The 26,668-nt window shown below is 47.0% G+C and overlaps 1 protein-coding gene across 5 annotated transcripts in view; it reads left to right on the top strand.

The window, feature by feature from the left end:
- Positions 1-26,668, top strand: part of TSNARE1 (t-SNARE domain containing 1) — a 571,939-nt gene that overhangs the window by 72,438 nt on the left and 472,833 nt on the right. For all 5 annotated transcript variants that reach the window (XM_019553440.1, XM_019553422.1, XM_019553414.1 and 2 more), the window contains exon 2: positions 18,215-18,292. In XM_019553440.1, coding sequence (XP_019408985.1) covers positions 18,215-18,292 — 78 coding nt within the window. The remainder of the gene's footprint in view (positions 1-18,214; positions 18,293-26,668) is intronic.

Below are 26,668 nucleotides of genomic sequence, written 5' to 3'. Positions count from 1 at the left end.
AAGCAGCTACTCTGGTGGAAGACAGGTGTAGGTTCAGAAGTGTACTCGATTGTACAAGGAAGACTGTCACAGACTCCCCCCGCCCCCATACCTGGTTTTTCAAATGTGTTGGGAGTGCAGCGATCCCACGAACTAGAGCAGGGGTTTCAAAGACGTGGCCCATGGACACCCGTCATCCAGCCCCTGGTGCTGCACCTGGGTCTTGAGTCGACCGCCCTGCCCTGCACGGTGCGGCTCGTGGGGCCAAATGAAGTTGACACCCATGGACTGGTTGAAGGTGCCACGTGTACAGATCAGGCCACTGATTCCTCTTGGGATGGAGAATTCTTTAGATCCATAATTTAATTTTTCACTATTTGCAAATTTCTTGGCTTTCACAGAGATGCTGGTCTTCAGCAGAACATTGCAGAAAACCTTTGGTTTTCAAGCCAAACAAAAAGAAAAAGTTTAAGTTTGAAATGAAATTACAAAATTATTAAATGAAATATGAATACTGACCTCCCCCCCCCCTCGGTCCCCTTCTAGTTTTCTTCAAGCTGTGAGGGGAGGGTGGAGAGTTTGGAGATTAACAAAAAAGTTTTAGGGGAACAGAACTGTATGTGTTCTCATTTTCAGCTCCCTCCTATATTTTTTTTGGCTAAATTGCCACCAATTTAAAAACAAAACAACTTCAGATTTTGAAATTGGAATAGAAAGAAAAAAAACTTTAAATAAAATGTTGAAATGGAACATATATCAGATTCCCAGCTGGTTTGGGTGGACCTGAATCAACATTTTTTTGATAAATAGGTTGCTCGTTCCTAGGACTTTACCAAACTCGTCTTGAGTGTCCTATCTGCTTCAGTCCCTTGCTCGGCTCAGGATCGCAGTGTCGGGGTACACGCATTGCAGAAACTGCAGTCAATGCGTGTGTAAACTTGGAATTTATTCGTGGGGAGGAGAGATGCAGGTGAGTCCAGTGTGGAGACAGTGTCATCCTAATCAGTCTTTGATTTCCGCATCCCCCTGGGTCTAGGCAATAGGCTGATTCCATCCATCTCTTTGTATCGACCCACCATATTTCTGCTTTAATGTTCACCCAGGAAGCAACTCTAACATTATTTATTAGAGTTTAAGCAACTCTAATATTGTCTGTGTGAACCTTGTTTTCCCATCCTTTCTGTGATCTCCTGTGCCTCAGCCTCAGCCTCCCATACAGTATCCTGCACTGATTTGTCTTTTCATGTGTCCAGACGACATTAACCTTTGTCATTGGACTTGAATCTTTCATCTCTTTTGATTTACTTTGCTTCTTGTGTGGTTGTTCCTCACTTGATCTCTTCTTAGCATCATAATCATTGTCCTTAAAAAGAGGCCTGCCTGCCTGTGTGCAGATGTGTCTACACATCTGTGTGTAGTGAATGGGGAGAGATAAAATGCTTAGGAAAGAAACCAGCAAGATTTTGTGGTGGACACTTGGACTGGCTCACTCTGAAAAAATAGGAGACTTCTGGGGGATACAAAAACGAAGCAATTTGGCATGTCTGCATGGCAGAAACTACACTCGAGGTAGGTGATCCTAGTATAGCTGGCCTAAATGGTGTTATGTGCAGAGGCCAGCATTTATAACCTTGGAATGAAAGGAGAGATCATTGCCAGTTTACTCACTGGCGGCAGCGTGCTTAAGGACAAAGAACTGAAATGCTGACCTTTACAGATCCCAATTAGAAGCATGGTATACCTAATTGCTTTTCCATTATTCTCCCACGTCCAATGAATATGTATTCATAAAATAGGTGAATTGGTTCTCACAAGTCTACTGGTGGCCTTTTGTTACACCACCTCCGCTTGTCGTGTCCCATCAGCTAAAGAGGATCCAGCCTTTGATGACTTTGATTTGAAATTTCCCAGTTGAAAGCTAAGGTACTTCAGGAGTGACTCTAGCTAACCCATCCACGTGGGGTGGGCGCATGGTGATGGCAGTGAAGATGACTGCAGGCATGCGTGTTTCTATATGTGAGTTTTTAGGTCAAATATATTGTATTTACTCAAATACAAAAAGAGCTTGGTTCCCGGCCCTGCCCCCCGTTGGCATGGGGAAAAATAGCCCCTTGTCCGCGGGCAGGCAAAATACGGCTTGCGGGCCAGATCCAGCCCGCCAGGCAATTCCATCCAGCCCATGGGGCCTCTCCATAAGCCCTTTACGTGCCCTGGTCCTGGGTTGCCCCTCTGCAAGCTGTTGCCTCCATGTAGGAGGTGTGGCTCTGGTTGGTAAGCAGCTGCCTCTACCCCGTCTGGCCTGACCTGTCCCAGCCTCGAGGCAGGGGCACAGAGCTGAGAGGCTAGGTGTACACCTTGCTGGGGTCGTTTGGCCCCAGTGCTCTTTCCTGCCATGGCGGGGGGTCGGGCTCGATGATCTGCTCAGGTCCCTTCCGACCCTAGAAACTATGAAACTATGCCTCCACCTGGCAAGCTTGTGCCTGTCCCCCCATGGCTGTTCCCAGCCTCCCTGCCTGCGAGACTGGGAATTCAGGTAAGGGCCCCACTGGTCTGGGAGCATGGGACTTTCCTGTTGGGGGGGAGAAGGGGCTAGGTGTGCAGCAGCTGTGGATCCGGGTGGGGCGGATCCTGAATGCTGCAGGAGCACAGGAGCTGCGTGCTATGGGGCTGGGTCAGGTTGGCCCTGTGCGCTGCCTCTGTGTGTCCGGAAACTTGGTAGGGAGCTGTGCACTATGGGGCTGGGTGGGGCTGGCCCTGCATGCTGCTGCCATGTGCGGGTGGGGACTTGAGTGGGAGCACTGTGGGGCCATGTGGGGATGGCCCTGTTTGCTGCTGCCATGTGTGGCCAGGGACTTGGGCAGGAGCTGCATGCTATGGGGCTGGGCAGGGCTCGTGCTGCTCATTGCTGTCACATGTGGCTCCAGGGACTTGAACGCTTCAGGGACTCCAAGAACCGTCCCCCCTGCCCCCCCCACACCCCATATGCACACCCATACCTGCCCACCCACCCACAACTGCCACACACATTCCTACACCCCACTTCCCACCGTACCCCACATACCCACACACCCCACCCCAACCACACACTCCATACCCCCAACTCTCCCCCATACACACCCACACACCACACCCACCAGACCCACATCACATCACACACAACTACCTACTCCACAACCACACACCTGCATCCCCACCACGTACCCCCCCTTACCCCTGCCCACAATATTCAAGAGTAAGATTGTGTATTTTGAAGTATTATGCAATTGCCGCTATATACACTATGCAAACATACATAATCAGGACAAAAAATATATATGTTTAATTTTTTTTTAAAAAATATTCTATTTTAAAATAGAATATGTTATAGTAGATGTTTGATTTTTTAGTGTATGATTTGTTGTTTTTTCTGGTTCCAAGATGGCAACCCACCTCCCCCACCCCCAGCCCCAAAAGGAGTATTTCTGGGACGAGGGGAGGGACTTCAGGTGGCAAAGGTCAGGGGCTGGGGGTGGGACTTCTGGTCCCAAGCTGGTGATCAGGGAGTGGGGCACCTGTGTTTCTGGACTATATGTGCTAAAGCTTGCAGTAGTTTCAAAAAATGGTAACGTGCATCCATTCTGGATACACCGAGTGCATCGGTAGTGCATGCAAATTGTTACATGTTTAATTTCAAGGTTATTGTTTTCCAATGTGCTCTTCACGGCCATGCAGTCGGGGAGAACAGAGTCTGACAGTACAGAGAGGGGGAAGGGGCTGCCGGGGAAAAAGTTAGGGAGAAGCAAAGGGCTACCTGACCCCCCAGATTTATTTTCCCTGCTGTGGCAGTGGGAGGGGGACAAAGTCAAGGCAAACCTCCAATACTTAGATTCTATACCTGGAAAATTATAACAAATTATATATTTTCCATATATAGGATCCAGTTATTGAGGGGGCTGTCTTATAATCAGGGTCATCTTCTATTCAAGTAAATACAGTAAATCCAAGTTCTGGGCACATAAGTTATTAATGTCTTTAAAAGCCATTTTATATACTTTACCTTCGTACGGGAGTTGGTCCTGAAGTTCAGGTCAATGAAATTCTCCCCCCAATTTGCCCAGTGCTCAGAGCCGTTAATATTTCACTTTGCTCTTTTCGTCCCGGGGTGGCTGAAGTTGTCTAACCCAATGGCCAGCCTCAGCATGGTAGCTTCCACCATGAACATGCTTCTGTGTTTGCCTGTTTCTAAATCATTTGCTTAACTTGCTGTTCGCTTCTGAAATACGTCTTGATTCTTGTTGTGACTGATGCCTGAGCCCAAGAAGACCTCGGCTGTCAGCTTGCTTTCCTGTTCCTTTGCTTTGACTTCTTCACCTTGTGTGCATGTGGTTTGCGTTTCTTACTTTATGCGCTTCGAATTTCAAGCTGTTTGTCCTGCATTCTTGTTCCCTTAGCCTTGGAGCATAAAATACCCTTTTATGCAACCTTCCAGGTACTGTTCAACTAAATTTGGGATTTGCCGAGATACCAGGGTTGAACCGGGTGATTCTTAATAGAGGTACCACAACACCCTTTTAAGGATTCATAATGGCGGTACCACGACATCCTGTTAGGGTGCCACCCAATATTAGCAGTGTTCGTCGTGCAAACCCCTTCCATACGCGCAAGATGAACCCAGAAACGCCAAGTAGGAATCCAGGGGTATTAAGTTGTAGCTGTGTTGGTCTAAGGATTTAGGCAGACAAGGTCCTTTGGGTAAATGTGATAGGATTTACCCAAATCCTATTGATTGGAGTTGATGCTAACATCACTGGATATTTTTTTGTGAACTAGTAATGTTCTTGGCAATATTACCAGATAGAAGAGTTGAAAATGTCTTAAAATATTTTATAATTTCCTTTTGCATGAATATGGAGTACTTTGTGCTGTATTTATAGGTATTAAAATACTAGTACAAGTCAGGTAGCAATCCAGAGAGTCAGATATTCGGACCGGTGGTGCTCTTTCGGAGTTCTTTGCAGTGAAAGAATTGCCCTGTTGTTTTTCTGTAGGCGAGAATTGAGCGAAAGCTAAAACATGGCTATTTCTGAGGGTGCCTTGAGACTTAATGAAGGTGTTTTGAGTCTAAAAAGATGAAGAAATACTGGGTTAAACACTCTTTCTCTCCTAGCAGCGGCGTCGAGTTGTTGCAGAGTCGAGAATGCCCTCTATTGGAGTCCCGGTATCAGTCCTGTAGCACACGGCCTCTTTTTGGCGAGTTCCCATGCACTTATTCTCTTAGCTCACTCCCACATAGCTTGTGGGTGCTGACAAAATCATGCTGCGCGGTGGGTGCAGCTGCAGACTCTTACCTCCTCTGCAGTCTTGCATTTGCTAGAAAAAGGGGGAAAAAAAATATCACCGTCAGTTGTATTTTATTGGCTGCCAGCTTTGTGAGCTGTAAGGAGAACTCTCTCATCTCCCACACTGTTCATCTCAATCTGACTGTCACCGCTATCGAGGCATACTTGCTTGTCACACAGTCATTATCTTTCCCGTTAGATCTGTGACTCATCAGAGGGCTGGAAGCCTTCCAGCTTGGTGTCTCCTGGCATCACAAATTCTCACTCATTTTTATTACTAACCTTTTATCCAGTGCACTTTCCGGTTATCAAGACTGAAGGGCTGTCTTTAAGGCATTCATATTTTTAGAGGAAGGGTGGGGGAAAAATGCCCAACAACATTGGTGATTTCCACTGGAATCCATGCGGCCTGCGTTTAAGGATTTCTTTCATCCTTGTCATCCATTTCATAGACGTTGGGGCTGGACGGGACCTCGCAAGATCATCAGGTCCAGCCCCGGCTCCGAGGGGCAGGAAGTCAGCTGGGGTCAGATCACCCCAGCAAGATAAGCACCCAAGCATTTTGGGGGGGCTGATTCCTCTGACATAACTTCTGGTTCAGAGACTGGGCAGTTTTTCTCCCCCTTTTATTAACAGTAGCTATAACAGGCTATAAACAGTTTATTAACAAGCTATAAACAGTAGCCCAGTTTGCAAAAAAAAAATATATCTATATATATATATATCTCAAAGATGCTCCAATGACAAGTGCATAAAAAAAAAAGACAAAAAATCACACGCCCCTATACCCAAAGTGCTGGATCATAATAACAACTATATTTCTGAATATATTTTACAAGTAAATGTTTAGATCATTAAAACTTCAAACACACAGGTTTTTGATTGTTTATTCTAGGTATATGTACACGTCACGTTGTCTTTGCCTTGCTCAATGAACGTGGACTCGTTTAATGTTTTGCTGGTTTCAAGTCAGTCTCTCATCAGTTTTTCCATTGACATAGTATCATCATGTTTAGACTCTAAACATTTCTTCAAATATTTCAGTGAAAGCTTAAAAAGCTGTTTTTACAGAACCTAAATACATGTAATCATAAAAAATACATTTGGGGAAACACTTTAAATCCTCCTTTTCTCCCTAACCTGCTTGAGTATCCTTTTAAAATGCAGGCTGGAACCATCCCAAGTCATCCTTTTGCTAGTTTGTACAGCACGAAGAAATGCAAGATGAGTTAGATATTCCATGCTGAAGAAGTGGGGAGGCAATGGATATGAAAGGTTTTAAAGTGAGTGGGCCTTTTCCAGTATGCTGACTTATTTCAATCAAAAGTGAATGGTCTTAGACTTCCTGCCTAATCCTCTCCTGGTAGAAAAGATTAAAATAATGTTATGTTTTAAAACCTCTTTAGCTGCATCTAGTTAATAAATCGGAATTATGCAAAACCTTTAATATTTTCCTCCTTCTTGATTAAAAAGCAGGGAAATTCTTAATTATAAAACTACCGAACCAAAACCCAAATTCCACACTCCACCAAAAGCAGCAGCTGCTTAATCTGTGCCACAACGCTACTGTTCCTTCCAAAAGTTTAGCCTCGACTGTATTTTAATTGTAAAGAGCACTTTGTGGTAGCGAAAGGCCGTTAAGAGCCTTGAAAAGTATTCTCCATCCAACGTGTACACAACGGCGCGGGACATTTTGTCATATTGCCTCTTGAAACATGCTTTGTTCCTGACCAGGAGCAAGCTGCCGAAGCGTGTCGAAGGAAAAAGCGCTTCTTCTGTGGAGACGGCAACACTTCTGATCACTTCTGAGATGCGACTGCTAGGAGCGGGGCTGAGATCCCACCAACACGTTTCATGCTGCCTACCAACCTGGCGTGGGATGAAAATGACCCTGAAATCATAGCAAACCTAGAACAGATTTTGATCTGGTGGTGAAAGGCTCCTGATACTAGTAACCATATCTTGAGCTTTCCAGCTGAATAAGTTGGAGCCTGTTGTGGGGCATAAAGGTTAATTGGACTAGGTCTCAAAACCCTCCAGAAATTCAAACCTCCACCAGATTGTCTTGTGGTCAGTGGGCTGCAGACTCTGCCTTGCATCTCTGTTTCTGGTCATTACTCTTCTGATCAGATTGCGTCTCTTTTAGTCATATGTCATACCAGAGGCTTTCTCTGGGGTGTTCTTGATGGCATGTAGGAATAACCTGGCCAACCTGGTGATTTCTGTCACCAGGGCTATAGATGTGGACTTTCCAGGTTTGCAGTTATAGTTTGCCTATTGAATCTCAACACAGTCCTTGCTACGCAAAGGGAATGTGGTCAAGTCCAGGCTGTATTGATAGATTGGTTTAGTTGTATCGGGTGTCCAGTGCCCAGATTTTCCTGCCTGGCCGAAACCCAGTGTCGCAGTATGGACTGAAGAGCAATAGTGTTAATGGGTGCTTACATTAGAGGCAGCTTTTCTTTCCTTGCTTTTGCAGCATGTTGATTGCTCTCTGTGCAGTAGGGATACTCTGTAAAGCATTACCGAGCTAATGTTCCCTATGTGCTGTAGGTACATTGGTTAAATCAGCTGTAATGATGTCACGGAGGGTCAAAGCTTTTAACGTTCAGGCTCACTCCGGGCACTGTGATCCTTTGAAGCGGCTGCGTAGTCTAACTACTTGGACATAAGCACGAGGAGTGCATGGGCAGCTGGTCCTTCTGAATGTCGATTGTGGTTTCTTTCTTGAATACTGTTAGAGGGCTATGAGGATGGTATCCCTAAAATGCCAACATGTGTATCCATATTACTGTGGACTATATAGATGCACCAAAAGGTTACTTGATTTGCTAAAAACCACAACCAGTGTCATTAGCAGACCTGGGAATTGGACTTAGTTGCCTTCATTGTGAGCTTTCTCCTTCAGGCATCTGCCCAAGATGACGTTTTGATAATATATTACTTTTCTCCTAGCAGGATCATAGAAAAGAAGGGACCTTAGGAGGTCACATCCAGTCCAATCCCCTGCTGAAAGCAGGACCAGCCTCAACTACATCATCCCAGCCAAGGCTTTATTTAGCTGGTGCTTGAAAACCTCCAAGGATGGAGAGTCCACAACCTCTCTGGGTGGCCTGTTTCAGTTTTTTACTACCCTCCTAGTGAGAAAGTTTTCCCTAATGTCCATCCTCGACTTCCCTTGCTGCAGCTTGAGCCCATTTCTCCTTGTCCTATCGTCTGCCCCCACTGAGACCAGCCCAGCTCCATCCCCTTTGCAGCCCCCCTGCAGGGAGGTGAAGGCTGCTATTCAACCCCCCTCTGTTTTCTCTTCTCCAGACTAAATCAGCCCAGTTCCCTCGGCCTCTCCTCACCAGTCACGTCCCCCAGCCCCACAACCTTTTCCATTCCCCTCCACTGGTCTCTCTCCAATGAGTCCACATCCTTTCTGTAGGGGGGCCCAAAACTGAACTGGAGATGTGGCCTCCCCAGTCTGAATAGAGGGGAAAAATCACTGCCCGATCTGCCGGCAACGCTCCTGCCGATGCAGCCCAGGATGCCGGTCACCTTCTTGGCACCAAGGGCATGCTGCTGGCTCCTGTCCATCTTCTTGTCCCCTGTCCCCCCAGGTCCTTTTCTGCAGAGCTGCTGCCCAGCCTGTCGCCCCAGCCTGCACCGGTGTATGGGATTGCTCTGTACTAAGTGCACAACTTTGCTCTTGTCCTTATTGAACCTTGTGAGATTTGTTTTGGCCCAATCCTCCAATTTGTCTCTCTGAATCCTAGCTCTACTCTCCTGCATATGTATGACTCCCCCCAGCTTGGAGTCGTCTGCAAGCTTGCACTGCATCCCATCTTCCAGGTCGTAGATGAAGACATTGAACAAAAGCGGCCCCAGGACCGACCCCTGGCACACTCCACTTGATACCAGCTGCCAACTAGACATCAAGCTGTTGATTACTACCCTCTAAGCCCAACGATCCAGTCAGTTTTGTGTCCACCGTTCAGTCCATTCATCCAGCCCGTACTTCCGTAGCTTGCTTGTGAGGATGCTGTGGGAGACCGTATCAAAAGCCTTGCTAAAATTAACTGTGCACCTTTGATACTTAAAGGGTGAGCTGTAGACTTGGGAAGAATATACCAAGATGCTCATGCACTGCTGCATTCTACTTCAGCATCAGCTTATTAGCACATACGCTAACGGAGGAAACAAAAGGGATTAAAAATAAGTTAATTAAAAATAATGCAAAGCGGGTCTGATTGAATCTTGATTACAATATGAAAAGATATTTATATGGATGTCTCTCTATATTTATAAGCCGGTTCTTGTTGGTATGCAGAATTGTGCTCCTAATGCTAAGATGTTTTGAGTTGTCTACATGCTCTGAATTTCAGGAGAGGTTGTTCTGCCGGGGGAAGGGAGGAATCTGGACGCGGAGACGCATCGGGCTGTGCAACATCTCCCTAAGCAACTGCAGGAAACTTCACTCTCGAGACATTCACAGTTCACTAGTGTTCTTGCCGTTAAGCGTTGTTTTGTCTTGCCCAGAAGTAAGTGGCCAGTTAAATCGGACCATCTCTAATCCAGGGGAGCCATTTTCACAGGAAATCGGTGGCCTCCTGGATTCTCAGTCACGCACATGTTTCTCCATCCTTGGTATGCAAAGCATCCCATGTGCAGGCCAGATTAGCTCAGCCAAGATGTCCCTCTCCCCATTTGGGTCTTCACCAAACTGCTGATTTGGGTCCTGTCACGTTGCACCGATGTGTTTGACGCTTCTTGTTCCCGAGGGGGCTCAGACACTTTTCCTGGGCACAAGTCCTCTGTCTCCTACGCCTTCATGGGACCCAGCTTTGAGGTCCTCTGTGCTAGACTTTGTTGCTGCAGAAATCCCTCTTTTGCCCGAGCCTCTTTTTTTCCCTTGAGCCCCCGGTCTTCAGAGGCGAGCACAGCCAGCTGCTTTCCTGGCTTTGCTGCTTGCAAGTTCCCCCTCTCTAAGCCCTCCCCCCTTCATTCTGCCCATGGGGGTCTGCCCGTGAGACGCCCTCCTTAGCCTGCCCATTAGTCATCCAGAACCAACTCCTTAAGGTTAATGGCTTTTTTTGTCTGGAAGATGATGCACAGCAAACAGGGGAGGTGATCCATGTTGGGGAACATGCCAGCCCATGGTTGACTCACTACACACGGAGGCACATAAAGAAAATGAAGTAAAATTCAGAGGTTTCTCCATAAGCAGATTCCCCCAGTTATCTCCTAGGCATTTAAGCTCTCCATCTTTTGTGATAGCTTGCTGCCTTAGAAGGAAGGCGACAAGTGGGAAAAAAATCCTTGTGCACCAGTTGCATCTTGCAGATTAAACCGGCATGCTCCTTTTTTAATTCTTCCTTTATTTGAATTGTAGCAATGGTTAGGATACCCTGTCATGGATTGACGTCAAGTGGTGCTATGCACTGTGCACATGTATGCAGTATTTCTTGCCCCAGAGAGCTTGCCATCACAGAGATTAGAAAGAAGAGTGCAATGTAAGGGGAGTCTGATTCTGGTTTACTGATTTTTTATTTTTTTCCCCTTGGGATTTATCCATTTTAGTAAAGTTTTATCTACTCTGCTTGCCGAGCAGCAGACTGCATGGATTAGATGAGATTACCATACCTTGCTAACTGTTTAGGTCTCCCTTCTTTGCAACACATGAATATGGGGTCTGCATTGGCTGATGGTCTCATGGTGCAGTCTGGTTTCTTCCTTACCTCTCGCTAGACCATCATTCCTTGCTCCATTCCTCTCTCCTCTCTCCTTATTCTTCCTACCACTCTTCTACTAGTTTTCTTTTTTATTTTCTTCTCTAGCTATGTTGGCTTCTTCACTGTGGCCAGTCTCCATCCATGTCTTTATTTTTGATTTAATTGGTATAGACGGACTAAAGAAGCAAGTTCCACATTTTGATGTGAAGACGTTTAAAAAAAAAGAAAAAAAAAAGTTTATTAGATTTAGGAGACCTGTCCCCAATTTAGATTTAGGAGACTCGTCTCATGAGCGTGTTCCTAGATGGGGCCAGCTTCATAGTTTGAATGCAGCATAGCTGTATTTGCAGAACAGGGTCTTCACTTCAAAGTTGTTCTCCTAAGGAGCTAAACCTTGCAGGTGCTTTTCTCTGCTTTACTGGCATCACCGGATGCTTGCATGGGTTCACTTTCATCCAGCTGCCTCTGGAGATGTGCTGATAGCCTGCAGACAGTGCTGAAAAGGGTGCTTTAAAATGATGCCTGGCATTTAACCATGCAAGTATAGGCATGCCTCTGCACCTTCCACCCCACTCCTAATGTATAAGTATCCAAACATATAACTGTCTCTGCCTCATGCAATATAGGGGAACCAGCAGTTTTCTAACTCTCAGGGTTGTGTTTAGGATGCGTGCGTCATAGGTTGCGAGGCACTCAAATACTACCATACAAAGCCCCTCAAACAAAGATTTAAAGCAGGGCTCTTGCTTTCTTTTTTTCTTTTACTGCAGCAACTGTAATTATTGGTCTTCTTTTCTCTAACCTTCTAGGTATTTTAGATTTGCTACAAAATTGAGTTCAGGAAGGCAATTGAGTACACCTGGCTGCAGAAAAGCCATTAGCAACTGCAAATTAGTGTGAAATAATTAATAGGCAGGAATGATTAACACTGGGTATGCAGGCGATTTTCATTAGGCTCAGGCATAAGGAAACTCCTGTTGATACCTGTGCTACTTTTTGTTGTCTTGACCTGCACCCCAGCCCCTTTTGAAGTTAATTATATACAGATCAGTAGAGACAAGCCACTATAAGCCTGCTTAGGCTCCAGAATTGACTTGTATTCAGGGATTTCCACTTGCCAAGGCATCCGGATTTCTGTTTTCACTGCAGCAGTCAATGCCACTTGGAGCTAATGACTGATTTATTCAAGCACCTGTCAGCCCAGTGTGCATCAGAGGCTGTACAGACACACATCACTTCTCCCGCTGCTGAAGTTTTTTTGGTTGAAGCACAGCAGGCATTGGCAGGTGGGAAGATGAACATTAGGAAGTCCGGGTAGCTGTTTTGACCTCTGACACCGACTCCTTCTGTGGAAGTCACTCCAGCAGTCAGCCTGCATCTCATCGTCCCCATCTCTAAGATGATCATAGCGCAGCCTTTGCCTAGGTGCAAAGATAATTAGTGGCAAGGGTCTGCATTGAATCCTTAGCTGTATAGTATCCTGCTGGTTCAGTATACACCTGTGCATACAAAGTGCTATGCAAGTGTGGCAGGAAGCCACCTTTGTTTCTCCCCAAAATCTCTGTGCTGTGACAATTTGATTAGGATGGGCCCATCAGAGGAGACGCACCCTTACCTTCTCTCTTTAGGTAACCTGAGATGAATACAGTCCTGATAGGGGGGGAAACCTGCTCCCTCTGGGTACAGGACTGGTATCGCCTACCTGGGTGAGGGGCTTCTACCTGGTGGGCTGGAGTCTGGCCAGCAACTAATGATGTATTTCAAATTGGTTGGCCGACAGCCAACAGGTGCTGGCCTCCATTGGTCCAGGGGAATGAGGTCACAGGGGCCATATAAGTTAAGACTGCCCAGGAGGAAGGGGCAGCAGCCATGCGGGGGACTCAGACATGGAGAGGAGTTTACCATCTGAAACTGGCTCTCACCCCCATAACTCATGAGTGAGGAGTGGCCTGCCTCCAGAGGGGATCTCCAACAGCCTGGGGATGATGCTTGTGAGTAAGCTACTCGAGATCTGGGTAGATATCTAGCTGGCAGTAACTCAGATGCGTGATCAAAAGGCTACCGCAGCCAGACTGTTTTGCTCTATGGGATTTCTATGATATTGCTCAATCTTGTACCCTATTTTCACCCTACCCCTGTAATCAGTGCAGTTCTCCTTTGTGACCGGTGTAGGAGACTTATTGAGGGGTGGGTCTAAATTATGCCTAAGAGGCCCCTTAGGTCTGCGGACTAAGGGAGGCTTTCCTTTTTGGCCCCCAACTTGGGGAAGTGCCCCAAGTGCCTGTACTGGGTTGAGTACCCGTAGGATTATTAGGCCTGCATTTCCCCGAGGACACAGGGCCGAGACAGTCCCTTCTCGGGGTGGTGGCAGCTACGTTACCCCCAGGCTAGTGAGGGTGCTCCAGGAGGGGGTCAGCCGGACATGAGGCGCCCCAGGGGGAGCTGGGAAGGTGGTCGGGTGCAGGGAGGTGGGTGGCTCAACGCAGGAGCGCCCCCTACTGGCCCGCCACAGCAAGTACTCTGTGTGGGTTTTTGTTTAGATGCATTTAAACGCTTTTGCTTTCTTTCTGAACTTACGTGTGGCACATCTTCCAGTCTCAATTGCATTTAAACGGAAGTCGCCACACTGTTAGAAGGAGGGAAATGACAGTGCTAGGACGGTGTGGGGCACTGGCAGTGAACTGGCACTCCTGGTATGACCACAACCTTCGATATTGTCCATGTTGCAGGGGTATAATAGGAGATGACCGCTGCACCTGTCTTTGCCTGCAGGCAGTCGCTGCCCTTCTCCTTCTCTTCCCACTCTCTCTTTTCTTTTTTAGATCATGAGCTATCTGTGGCAGAGACTGCGCATCATTGTAGAGTAGCTAGCACAGCTGCGTATCTGATCTCAGATGGGACCTGTAGGCACTAGCGCAATATTAAAATACAATAAAAATAAAATCAAATAAAATAACCCATTGTTTGTGATGTGATAGATCAGAAAAATGCAATATTCACATTGCCCCGTGCAGCAGAGTGACCCGTTTAGGGGTCCAGGGCTGCGCAGACCACGACTTGGATTGAGGATTCCTCTTGCGTGTCCTCAGAAGTGCATTATAGATGCTCTTTGCTCATGCAGACTGGGGAGTGGAGTGCCGACACTTCTGGTTCAGGCACATTGATGCGATTGCCTGTGCTGTTTTGTAGGCAAACAACCAGAGGCTTGTTTGAGAACTGAGAAACAAACATCCCTAAAGTCACTGCTGCCGCTTTAGAAATTTGAGAAAAATAAATCACTGTTTTCCAAAGGCGAGAAGCGACGATCGGTGGCAAAGGATGCTGTGTTTCCTTGCTACCTTTTAAGGAAATGCAACACACAAGTGAATGGAAAAGGAGGGAAGGGGGGCGGGGGGGAAAGCAGCAGCAGCCATTGGCGTGTTCTTGGCAGTGCCCCATTAAGGAAATGGAGGAGAATTGATTTGCACATGTGCTTCTGCCACGCTTCCACTGAAAACTCCCCGCCGCTGCCAGGGTCTGCGGTAATTAAAATGCACCTTTCCTCACTTGTGGCCCTGCACTCCATTAGCAGTGGGGCATGCAAACCATTTACTGCCTATTGGCAGCCCTGTTTTTTATCTGGGAGGGTCGTAATATTTTAACACTGCGTCTTATGAAGTCTGAGGCTTTCAGTTTTTTATTAGGCCACAGCTGTTTCTCATGCTCTCCACCCCTTGGCCCCCCATCTTTTTACAGTCTCAGTAAGTATCTTCACTCGGCCACGTACCGGCGTTCCTTTTAACAGTGCGTCGCTCCACTTTTCTCGCTGCTGCGGCCTCCGAAATAGTTACTGGCCAAAAACATTGCTTCTCTGCCGGGGCGAACTCTCAACAGCAGCAGTGGCTATAGAGCCAAATTAACATCCTCCAAAATATAAGCAGTAAAAAACAAGAAATCAAAGACATTTTGCTGCAGGGGGAAATGAAAGCCCCTGACAGGTGTCCCAAATGCTGTGGTAGTATCTTAACAACTCAGGTCATCTTGATGGGCTTCCTCAGCTTGCAGCTTTGAGAAGTTGCACCGAGTGATCATGTGAAGCCATGCCTGATTGCTGCCTACCTGTGGCCGTGCGTGATCTCCAGGGGTTGGGGCATTTATTATTCACTTATCTGCTGGAACCAACTTTTGTTCCTCGTGTCAGAAGGTCCATGATACTCTCCTCTCGCTTTCCAGGTTATTGGATGTCTAAATAGGTCAGCGTGTAGATGCTGCTGGTTGACTTTTGTCCTATGGAGTTGGTCCCTTGACACAGACGTCCTTGCCCATGTTATTTGGAGATTTAAGAGGCTATTAAATATGTGTCACTGGAAAACAAAACAAAACCAAAAAACTTTACAGGTTAGGGTTGGTCCGGAGTCGCATGTGGTTGGTTTTGACTGCATCTCGGCTCACGTTGGCCCTGGTCTTGAGTTTGGTCAGAGGCTCGCTGAAGTTCTTATGGCAGCCCGATATGGTCAATCGAAGGCTTTACACCCGGTTAAAAATGGGGTGAAGCTGAGAAACCACAGGGAAGTTTTCCTAATAGCGAGATCCATTTGGCAGAAGAATAATCTCCAGAGGGAAGCAGCAGAGAACATCTATTGATTAGCACATTTGAACTGTAAACGGCTTGAGAACGTGCTCTGGGGACCACACCGTGTTGACTGGGCATTAAGGACTCGTTTCTATCATAGATTTTCTTTTCCCTTTCATGCATCGGTGACTCGTAACTCTTCAGTCTGCGATTTAGGGGTGTGGCACATAATGGCTTATGGAAATCTGATTTAAAAAGAGGGATCAGAATTATTCGCAGCCACAATATAAATGCAGGTCTCTATTAGCATCTCACACATACTTGCTCTTACTTTATCACAGGCAGGCTTTTCCCCTTTTCCGGTTTCCTGTAGTGTGCACCTCAGGCAAGGTCAAAAACACTGTGGTTGTACAAAATCCTTAAGACACGGGGAAAAAAGTAGGAAAACGCCACTTCTTAGAATCACAAATCGCTGCCGGAGGGCAAGGGAAGAGTAAAGAGTGGTAGGTCCGGGACTGAGCCTTGCCCAGAAGCTGAAGCCATGTCTCCAGATAGATGCCTGTTTAAACGTCCCAGTGACGATTGACTTCTCCGCAATCGCGTAATTATCACCGAACCCTTGAACTGAGGATGCAACCCCCACTTGAAGTATGGCTTAAGTAAAGCATCATTTTCCTACAGCAGGGCTTGAGCATGTCAGGTCACATTTATTTCCTTCCTCTCCTTTCCTTGTGTACGGAGGCAGGTTATCAGTAGACAACATGGAGGGGGTCCAGAGGAGGCCACTCACATGATCAGGGGGCAGCAGGGCAGGACCTACGAGGAGAGGCAATGGGACCTGAACCTGTTCAGCCTCCACAAGAGAAGGCAGAGGGGGATCTCGTGGCCTGTTACAAACTAATCGGGGGGATCAGCAGGCATTGGGGGAGTCCCTGTTCCCCCGAGCACCGCCAGGAGTGACCAGGAATAGCGGTCACAAGCTGGCAGAGGGGAGATTCAGACTCGACATCAGGAGGCGACTTCACGGTCAGGGCAGCTAGGGTCTGGAGCCAACTTCCAAGCAAAGTGGTGCTGGCCCCTACCCTGGGGGTTGTTTAGAGGAGGCTGGACAGTCACCTTGCTGGGGTCGTTTGACCCCAGTACTCTTTCCTGCCATGGCAGGGGGTCGGACTAGATGATCTGCTTGGGTCCCTTCCGACCCTAGAAACTATGAAACCCATGTAAGTCTTCATATGCCTCAAGCAACTTGTCCTGCAGTGCTGTGTCTGTGCTGTGTAATACCACGATACCCTTCCCTAGAATAGAAAAACTGATCCCCAATGTGATGTTTGGGGGCCTGAAAAGGAAGTAGATTATTAAACCCGGTCATTCCTACAGGCAGAGCTTTATAGGACCGCGTTGCATATAGACATATAGAGGAACAATGCTTTCCCCCCTGTGGGCCAGGCGGGGGGATCCTCGTCTCTGCCTTATTCTAGCAGTGTGCAGAGCTCCATTCCCTGCATGTTTGCTTCCCGCATGAAACGTCAGGTAAAAAGGAGCTGAAATGCATTAATTACTGGTTTGGAAGAAACATGTATGAAGCCTCGCATGGGGGAGTTTCACTTTGCCGCTGTGCACAAGTTTACAGGCACTCACCAATTCCTGTTTGGGCTGCTCTGGTCAGTGTTTTGCATACCCTGCATTTTTCAAAAGCTAATTTTTTGCATTTTGCAAAATCTGCATTTTTCAGAGGCAGCAGGTCGAACAGGGGAGCTGAGGGGTGGGGATTACTGAGGTCTGATGCCTCCTGGGACTTCGATATGGCCAGGCCCCTGAGCAGCTCAGGTTACTTTTTTGGGTGAAGTCCATGGGGATTGATCAGCCCACCTGGATGTTGCCCATCACCCACGTTGCCTATCACCTGCTGCTGGGTGAGCTAGCTCATGTTCATAACCTGCTTTGAACAGCACTGCCCTGATTTTCAGCCTAACCCCAACCTAGTCTGTCTCTTTTAGTGGGTCTAAGCGGCTGTGCTTTGTCTTGAATCAGATGGTAAATGGATCGAGGTGGTGGCTTTTGTAGAGTATCTAGCACAGTGGGACCCTAATCCGGATGTTGCCTCCTGAGAGCAGCTGCAATGCAAGGACAGGGTGGCAGTCATCTGATTAGGCCTGCAATTATTCCAAGCTACGTGGCAAGATCAGGGCCCCCTTCCTGCTTACTTAGGCTTTCTCTCTTGGACTTGCCTCTTGGCACATGCTCAGCACCACTTTGCAGGTGAGCAATCACGCCGATGGTTATTGTGCCGGCAAACAGGAAGGTCAGCTCTGAAAGTCTGATCCCTAAAAGTTTTCTCTGTCCTCTGCTTCAGGGCCCGCTGATGTGAATGGAAAGAGTCCACCTTACACGGACAGACTTGGGCTGTGCTACATAATGGTTCCCCGTGTTTCGTGTTCAACCTGCCAGCTTTCAGGAGCAGCTGTGCAGTTGTTGGTGTACGAGGGCTTGTGTGTGCCCAAACAGCAAAAGGCAAAATAGAGAACAAAGCTCTGATAAATGTCTTTTCTGGTGCTATTCGTAGTCAGGGGCAGCTGGGAGAGTAGCCTGGTGCTCAGGAAGGCCTGGCCATACTGTGCTCAACGTGTTTTCTTGTTCTCTCCTTGCAGCCACCCAGATTGATCCCAACGAACTGCAGGAATTGTTTCAGGAAACTTCAGCCAACGTCTTCCGAATTAACTCCAATGGTGCGTATAATGAAAGGCTTCCCAGTCGATTGTATGCCATCCCGCTGATGACTTGTATGCATGTACACAGTGTTCAGCGAGCCCCCGTTGTCAGGGAGCAGATATTAATGCATTTTTACTGCCGTGCCTCACGAGCTTCAGCACACGTACAATGCACATTTCTTTATAAGATGTAAAAATATTCCACCATATGTTGCATTAAAAAGCACAGATCCATTCTGAACCTTGCTGAGACCACATCCTTTTCTATTTTTAATTGTGTCATCTGGTACACAAGAAGGAATTAGGAGGCAGAAAGGTGGAATGAGCCAGACTAGTTCTCTGAAGTGTTGCAGTGCTGCAGAGTTCAGAGCCTGTCATATTAGCATGCAAAACAGATGCTATTTCCTTTAAAAAAAAAAAATAAAAAGATCATTCGCCTTTTTCATTCTTCCCCTTTGCAGCGTGTTGAATGGGGATGCCATTCCTGGTCATCCCCTGTAAGCCTGTTTAGGAAACTGTTGGTCCAACAGTGAAAGGGGCTGAGTGTCTCTTGAATGAGGCTCAGGATCCTCAGTGATGGTTGAAGTCAGTGATGGATGAGATTTGTCACGGCACTAAGCTGTTGTAAGACAGCAGCTGAGAAGGGGAACTTGTTTCTAATGGCTAGAGAGAGTTGAGAGTCGTGAGTTTCCCCCTCCCCACTCCCATCCGGGAATGATCAGTGATACCCAAGGACCTAGGTGGGGAGCTCCTCACACAAGGACTAGAATTGGATCATGGCTCTTTATTCCACGCCTTATTTTTTCCCCACTTATTTTCTCTGAGCCTTGAGTTCTGGGGGGAGAGGGAGAGAGTGAGTGAGTGAGTGGTCATCAAAACCAGCGAGGTATTTCATTTATGCAGATGAGCAGCAAGCAATGTGCGCAATGGGCTTCTGGGGAAGCTGGTTAAGCAACTCTCAATGTCACCGAGCTTGGGAGCCTCTGGCATGGAGCAGAAATGGAAAATGTTCAATGAGGCGTAGGGAAAACCATTCCCCAGTTGAGTTGGGTGGCAACAGAAGGAGAAGATTTGCTCCTGACCTTTCCATGCAGGGGTGCATGGCTGAGATGCTTATGTGCAAGGCATGTATTCACCAGGTGCTGCAGAAGTGGAGACACCCCTGAGAGGCAGTCCTGATATCACGACCCACTTGTGAGCATGTGCACTGCTATCGGAGGGGCATCAAACTACTTAGGGATGATGCTCACGTTAATCTGACTCGAGAGCAGTGAGTCTGTGGTGGCATGAGCTTCAGCTGCGACGCAGGACCACACGTGTGTTTGTGCAGCATGTCCTGAAGTCTTTGAACCTGGGAGGAGCAGAGCCAGTCTGAGCAGTGGTGGGAGGCGCAGTGGCCACCGGGTGCCCCAGGACTGTTGTACTCTTCCTATCAGACATGCCTGGTGGGGTACCTGGCCCTGCTGCACCCCAGCATCCCCGCTTGTTCTGACCCAGGAGGGGCCACTGCATCCTGGGAAGCTGGAGGACTTCAGCTTGGGTGGACTAGCTGTGGAGAGTGGATACGCCTTAATGAAACAGGAGTAAAATTAACGTGCAGCCAGTCCAGGGGTTAAGAGTGTAAAATTGCTGTGAAACGAGGCCCTAGGACATCTTTCTCAGATGGCATGGGCTACATTCAGGTTCTGTGTAATTACGTGCAGCCTTTCTGAATCCCACTTGAACCTTCAATCTTTTTCTTCTGCTCCTTGCTTCCTCTCTTGTACTGCTCTGTAATGTCAGAGGTGTCATCACTTGAGAGCTCTTGGAAGTGAACAACAGTATTGCCCACATTTAAAAAAGAAACTAGGTAGGGTTCGGGGATGAGCAACTAGAAGATGACCTGGCACCTCAGACAACATACTTTAAAGGTAAGGCATAGAAGATCTCCATTCATTTTGCTTTCTGGGACATTTAAGAGGACATAATCATGGTCTATAAGTACTGGCGTAGGGAGAAAAATATCTGTATAGCACAGGGCTCAGACTTACCTGCAGGGAACTGCTCTCCACCATGCTGCCTGACTGCCACATGTATGTGTGCATGCACACGTGCATATGGTGCCCCTTGCTTGTGATTGCCCTCCTCCCATGCCCCGCAGCCTCTAGCAGCCCCTTGCAGGCTGGGCCTCTATACCAGCCTGCAAGGGGAAACCCATGGCTTCCCATTTTTTTTTTTCTCTTTTGAAGGAGAACATCCATGCTTTTCTCCTTTAAAGGAAAAAAAAGACTCTGCATTTTTCTGCAACAAATAGAAAACCCAGATCCCTGGTGATCAGTACTGCATGCAGTGTTACACATGGGGTCCCCCAGGGAAGCATTGATACTTTCCTTTGTTTTCTGGAAATACCTCCTAATGCATTGCTGCAAAAGGCTAGAAGGAGACTTTTTTGAATAAACTGGTAGCACTCAAGCTGTAATAGTTATGATACTTTGTAGGGTGTTTTAAGTTTTTTTTAATCCATCACCACAAAGCACAGGATTTTGAACCACCATTACTCGTTATAGAGTAGCTTATCAAAACACAGATGTAGACAAAACTCGGAAACCCTGCACACATTTTCTTACTTCAATTTCTGCACCAGTTTGTCAGCTGGTGTTTGGACCGGGACAGGCTGAGATTTGTCTGCAAACCATGACTTTTTCTCTGAATGAAGAAAGCCTTTGCAGCTCAGCTCACCATCTCTGACTGTGTCTGATCTGACAGCTAAGCCAGACCTCCCACTTGCTGCTTATCACCTGCGTTTCTTCACAAGAATTTCTCTTTCTTACCCTCTGCAAATCACTTTTAAGCACCCCTTCTGTCAGCTCTGTCCCTTTGTCCTGTGTGAACACGGTATCTTCAGCCCCTTTCAGAAAGGTAAGGGAGCGTGGAGTGTGCTTCCTCCTTACCACTGGGGTAGGGGTATCGTTAAGGTGAAGTAATCTAGTGTCCCTGATCCCATGTTTGAGGCCTTCCCAGCACAGAGAGATTCATACATTTTTGATGCAACGCTTTTGTGTCTCAACAGACTTCCCCGAATATCTGAACGACTTCTGTAGAGAGTTGTGGACTCTTATACAGCCAGATTGCCTTGAGTCCCAGCGGCAACCAGGAGCAGTGATGCTATCGGGCCAGCCTCCTGCTCCTGCTGCCTCGGTGCTTACGTCGGTGGGTCTCAACCTTTTTAGACTTCAGGCACTCCTGAGAAAATGCCAGCTTGTGTTTTGACTCCAGAAAAATTATAGAGCAGTTCTTCCGTTGCAAAGACCTCAGGAAGAGGGCAGCAGGGCAGAGTGCTTTTAACACCGCAGATTCCTGCTGTAAATATCTGGGTTTATCTTGTGACTCAAGTTTGCACACTTACCGGTGCTGACATTGAGTGGTGCCCTGCGGCATCTTTGAAAGGCTCTCAAGGCACGTGGCACCCTGGTTGAGAATTGCTGGCTGAGCTATTGCACTGATAGGTGTCTGATTTATATGCAGTCTGAGAGTTACATTTAGGTGGCTTTTGGCAACCATTTGAGCCCATCTGCCATTCGCCTCCCCCTCTCACTTTTCCGCTTTGAGAGCAATTCTCTGTAGGGAGGAAGTTTTGCCTGATAGCTGCTGAGCCTGGGAGCGCTCTTAAGTTTTTAGAAGTTTTGCTGTCTTTTTTTTTTTATGGTCTGGCACTTAGCTGCTTTGCAGTAAATGCCTTATAAATAAATAAAATAAATAACACCAGTAAAAGGAATTGATTCGGTATATCATGTTGCCAGGGCTAATCGCTGGAGAATGGACTGGAGGGAGCAATCCTGGCCTGGCCAGATGGCGAACCTGAGAGCTCTGTTAGTGCTCCTCCGTCTCTAATTCTTCTTATTTGGTTAGTAATGACAGGTTGGTGCAGTGTGAGGTCCCATTACTTTGATCCTGGGGCCTGAGCAAGGAGTTTTCAGTGTCTCACCGACACTATAAATTCTCAGCTGCCAAGATGGGGTAGCTCCATTTTCCAAGTCCTCTTAAAGCTTGCAGCAGGATAGATGAAGACTTGGGGCCAGGCTTTCAGTTTAGGTAAATCTGCAGTTCCTTAGAGTTGGCGGGACTCTGCTGATTTACACCTCGGTGGGGAGTCCGGCTCTCTGCAGCAGTGTATTACACGTGCTGATGCAAGGAAGGACTTCTGGGTCACTGAGCAGAAATCTTCGTGCAAGGAGGATGTGGGATGTCACCTTTAAAGTGGTGGCACTCTGTAAAGTGGCCACGATTGGCCTGTCAGTGGCTCTGGTGCTGGGCTTGATGTGTTACCTGATATAGCAAACTACTTTGCCCCAAAGCAGAGCTACAAAGAATTTTTTTTGTTTCATTTAAGCTTTTGGGGTCAGAAAATTCCAGTTTGATAAAACAACTTCTTGGGGGGGAATGTATTGGTTTTGTTAGCGATTTTGTACAGTGGTTTTTGAGAAGCAGAATAAAAATTCAGGTCAAAGCAAGAAAGAGAAGATTAGTGTGGGTTCTGATGCCAGGTCAATGCCATAAATGGCTACTAGGCGGGTGTCATTCTGAGATGAACTTCTCGGTTTCATAGATTTCATAGACATTTGGGCTAGAAGGGACTGCGGAAGATCATCGAGTCTAGCTCCCTGTCCTGGGGGCAGGAAGTCAGCTGGGAACAAAGGATATGATCCCGGCACCCGTTCCTGCCCGGGGCAGGGGGTCAGACCTGATGATCTGTTTCGGTCCCTTCCGACCCTAAGTACTGTAATACTATGAACTCTCCTGTCAAAAGTATTACATTTTGCATTAGATAGATAGACAGATGTAACCTGGATCTCCCAGGTACTAATGGAGTACCTTAAATAGATAACCTGGCTATGCGCTAGAGATTGATTTGTGGGGGGAGGGCATGGAAGATGAGTATAAAAATGGGGGTATTGAAAGGTCTTGGGTTTATTTCAGTGCAAATTGGGATTTTTTTATTTTAATCTTGAAACTTTAGTAAAACAGGGAAACCCTTTCCTGCCGTCTCACTGGAGGGTGATGTTGTCCAAGGTCTATGCTACTGTCACGCAGAGCTGATGGTCCATCTCATTTCTCCAGAGATCTCCCTACCTCAGCAGTACGGACTTGCTCGGAGAATGGGTCATCCCTTTGGCTTGTTCTGGCTTTCTCAGCGTATGTTAGCAGCCTATCTTCGTGATGATGTAGCTGCCTTTCCTCTCCTTTAATTATATACATTACAGTAACACGTTCTTGTAGACTGAGTACGTGTGTAAAGACTCAGACCACCTTGACTCATTCTGTTCTTTGACGAGCTCATTATAACAAGTACAGCGCCTTTGCTGCTGCATTGGTTTCTTTTCTGATGGTCTAATTGGCCTTGAAATATTTTTAGACACTGTTGTGTTTCATTTTGGAAATGGACAATATATAGGTTGCACTTCAGCTTAATTTGTTAAAGCTGCGGCCCAAAAAAAAAAAAAAATGGGGAAATTATCCTACATGGGAGACCTCTGGAAAGGTTAAACTCTGTGGATGTTAATGAAGACCCTCTGTTTATTCTTGTGACCATTTTGTGCCTCCCACAAAGAGTAATTGTTCTCTCTACTGCGTAACTGCTTCAGTGGCTCTTATCATGCTGTGTCTCCAAGTGCTTTTCAAAGCACCGAGTGTGAGGCTGGCAGAGCGATGGATGTGTGGGCAAAGGTGGCAGCTGCGCGGTGTCACAGAGAATATGGGAACCTGTTTTGCAGAGCGATGGAAGGGGGGCATGGCCTTAATTTTGGCTGGGAGTCTAATGTGAGTAGGACTGTGTTGGGTTTTCCCTCGGGATTTTGTACCCACCTAGCGTGCCCTGTTCAGTTTTGAGCTCTGCACTTTTAAAAAGGATGTGAAAAGGGTAAGGTCCAAAGCCAGGGGACACAAATGATAAAGGGCTTGGAAAGCAGGGCATACGATGAGAGGCTGAAGGAGCTAGGTATGTTGAACTGGTGGAAAAGGTGCCGAAGAGGCGGGGGGGTGATAGCAGTCCTCGAATACTTGAAGGACTGTCATAAAGAGGAGGGAAAACATCTTTTTTTTTTTTTTTGTCTTGCTGCACAGAATAGGAGATGGAGCAAAGGCTTGACGTTGCACCAAAATAGGTTTAGATTGGATATCAGGGGAAAAAACCCAAACACTTCTTCACTGTTAGAGCAGGGAGGCAGTGGAGCAGACACTTGGGGAAGGTGAGGACTCTCCGTCACCATATTTGGGGTCAGGAAGGACTTTTATCCCATGGTCAGATTGGTACGGGCTTTGGGAGGTTTTGCTTTCCTCTCTAGCAGGAGGTGTACCCTTCTTCCTGGGGGTCTCTTAAGTGTGTATTAGCAGCATTTTATAGAAGCACGGCATTGGCTGCCTCTGCTTTACCTGTGGCTGGTTCGGATGTTATGTCATGTATTGCACCAGGGTTGAATGGGTAGTTTTGCTAAAAAACTTAGACACCGGATTTGTGTGGGATGGTCTGGTTAGAAACGATCCTACCCCAGGCAGCAGGTTGGACTAGATGACCTTTGGAAGTCCCTTCCGACTTCTCTATGACTCTGTGTCTCTGGAAATGAGCCAGGCAGTCACGTACAGGTATGTTCACCCTGCTTCCTGGCCTGCTTTCCACTACATACATGCATGCAGTAAAGTTTCTTCAGCCACTGGTTCTCAACCTTGTTTGTACCAGGACCCATTCGAAAACATCAATGGCCAGTCCTGACCCACTAAATAGTTTAAGTTGAAGGCACACAAGTATTTTGACCCCAAAATACTTATTACACGGTACTAGTTAAAGCTGTTCAACAGTCTTAATTTTAAAAGACAGAAATCACCATCAACAGGAAAACATTAACACCAATATCTACATGTGACCATCCATTACTCCTAAGAGATGTTCATTGTTGTGCAATTTTGCAAATTGCCAGTGCACCTTACTCCCGACTCGCAGCCCCCCTGGCACTGCTGGTGCCCCTCACTCCTAACCCACAGCCCCTTCCCCAGCCTTGCTGGTGACACATGGTGCTCCCGGCATCCAGTCGCTCCAAGCAGCTCCTTGCAGGCTAGAAGGCTGCCAGCTTGCAAGGGAAAACCCATTTTTCCATGACTGCTCGCGACCCTTTCAAATATTCTTGCAACCTTCTTTTGGGTCGCAACTTATGTGTTGAGAAACACTGGCTTAAGCAACTCTGGATCTCCAGTCCCTCTGTAATTGAAGAGTATAGGCTTCCTCCTTCAGTTAGGCTATTTGGAAAATACCTTCCCAGGATGCAGTGTGAAAAGGTATGCCACAGGGGGAGAGGGGTAAAGTTGTAGTATAACTGAGAGACAGTTAACTCATGCTCACTAAAGACATCCCCAAAATGTGCGTGCATCAGTTATTAGATCAGCTTTCTGTTACCTTGGAACTGGTGCTACTATGGAAAACTCAGGCTTCCCGTTGCCCTTGGCAGTTGTGCAAGGCACTCTGATGACATAAATGAAATTTTGGGGAATTTCCAAGGATTGCAATACATGGGGATATATGAACTTTGATAATCAGAAGTGTTTACAGTATCGTTTCAGCCTGGGACGTTGTGGATACAGAGGTTGGGAGACACGTTAGGAAGTACCTGCTGCCAACAGGAGATCATTCCCGAAAGCGAACCGAAGGCTGAAATTTGTAAACATGCGCCTTCTTATTTGATTATTGTGTTGGAATTTAATCATCTCCTGCCTTCTATGGTCAAATTAAAAAGCTAAACTGATGACTAGGATTTGAGAGGCAGAACAAGGGCCAAGCAGGCTTTATTCCGCTCTGGGGTCTTTCTAGGTAGAACATTAGAGTTTTTGTGGGAACTGCAAATAAAATCCCCCTCTTTTCATCTACAAGTGTTGTCATCCATCCCAAAGCAGAACTGGTTGGTTGTGATTACAAAAAACATGGATGAATTTTTCTTTTGTGGAAAAAACCAATGGAAGAATAATGTTTAGGGTAAAAAATAGGAAGAAAAAAAAATCCTTCCCCCAAATGCAGACATCTGGAAGAGAAGTTTGTTCACCCACTTTTGTGTCTGGGTAGGGCTTTGTGGTCAGACCGCATGTCTCCTCTTAGTGAAAATCTGGGCATCGTTCATCACGGGAGATGCAGACTGGCTGAGAAACCCAGCCCATGGAAATGAATAGGATACCTGAGCTACAATTCCTGCAAGGCACCGTCACAGCAGTTCTGAATCAGTCATGGTTTTCAGTAGGTGTGCACCAATATTTTGGGGGCCGATACTGATAACCAATATTTAAGAAGGCATATTGGCCAATACCAATCTGATTTCTGATACAGCTGCCTCCAGCAGGTAAGTCTGGTGTGCTGAAAGGGGAGGGGGGAGTGAGGGG

The sequence above is a fragment of the Crocodylus porosus genome, unplaced genomic scaffold (genome assembly GCF_001723895.1).
Source record: "Crocodylus porosus isolate Cpor-Errol unplaced genomic scaffold, CroPor_comp1, whole genome shotgun sequence".
Taxonomy (NCBI): Eukaryota; Metazoa; Chordata; order Crocodylia; family Crocodylidae; genus Crocodylus; species Crocodylus porosus.
The sequence above is the reverse complement of the archived record's forward strand: the minus strand, read 5'-3'. Positions and strand labels throughout refer to the sequence as shown.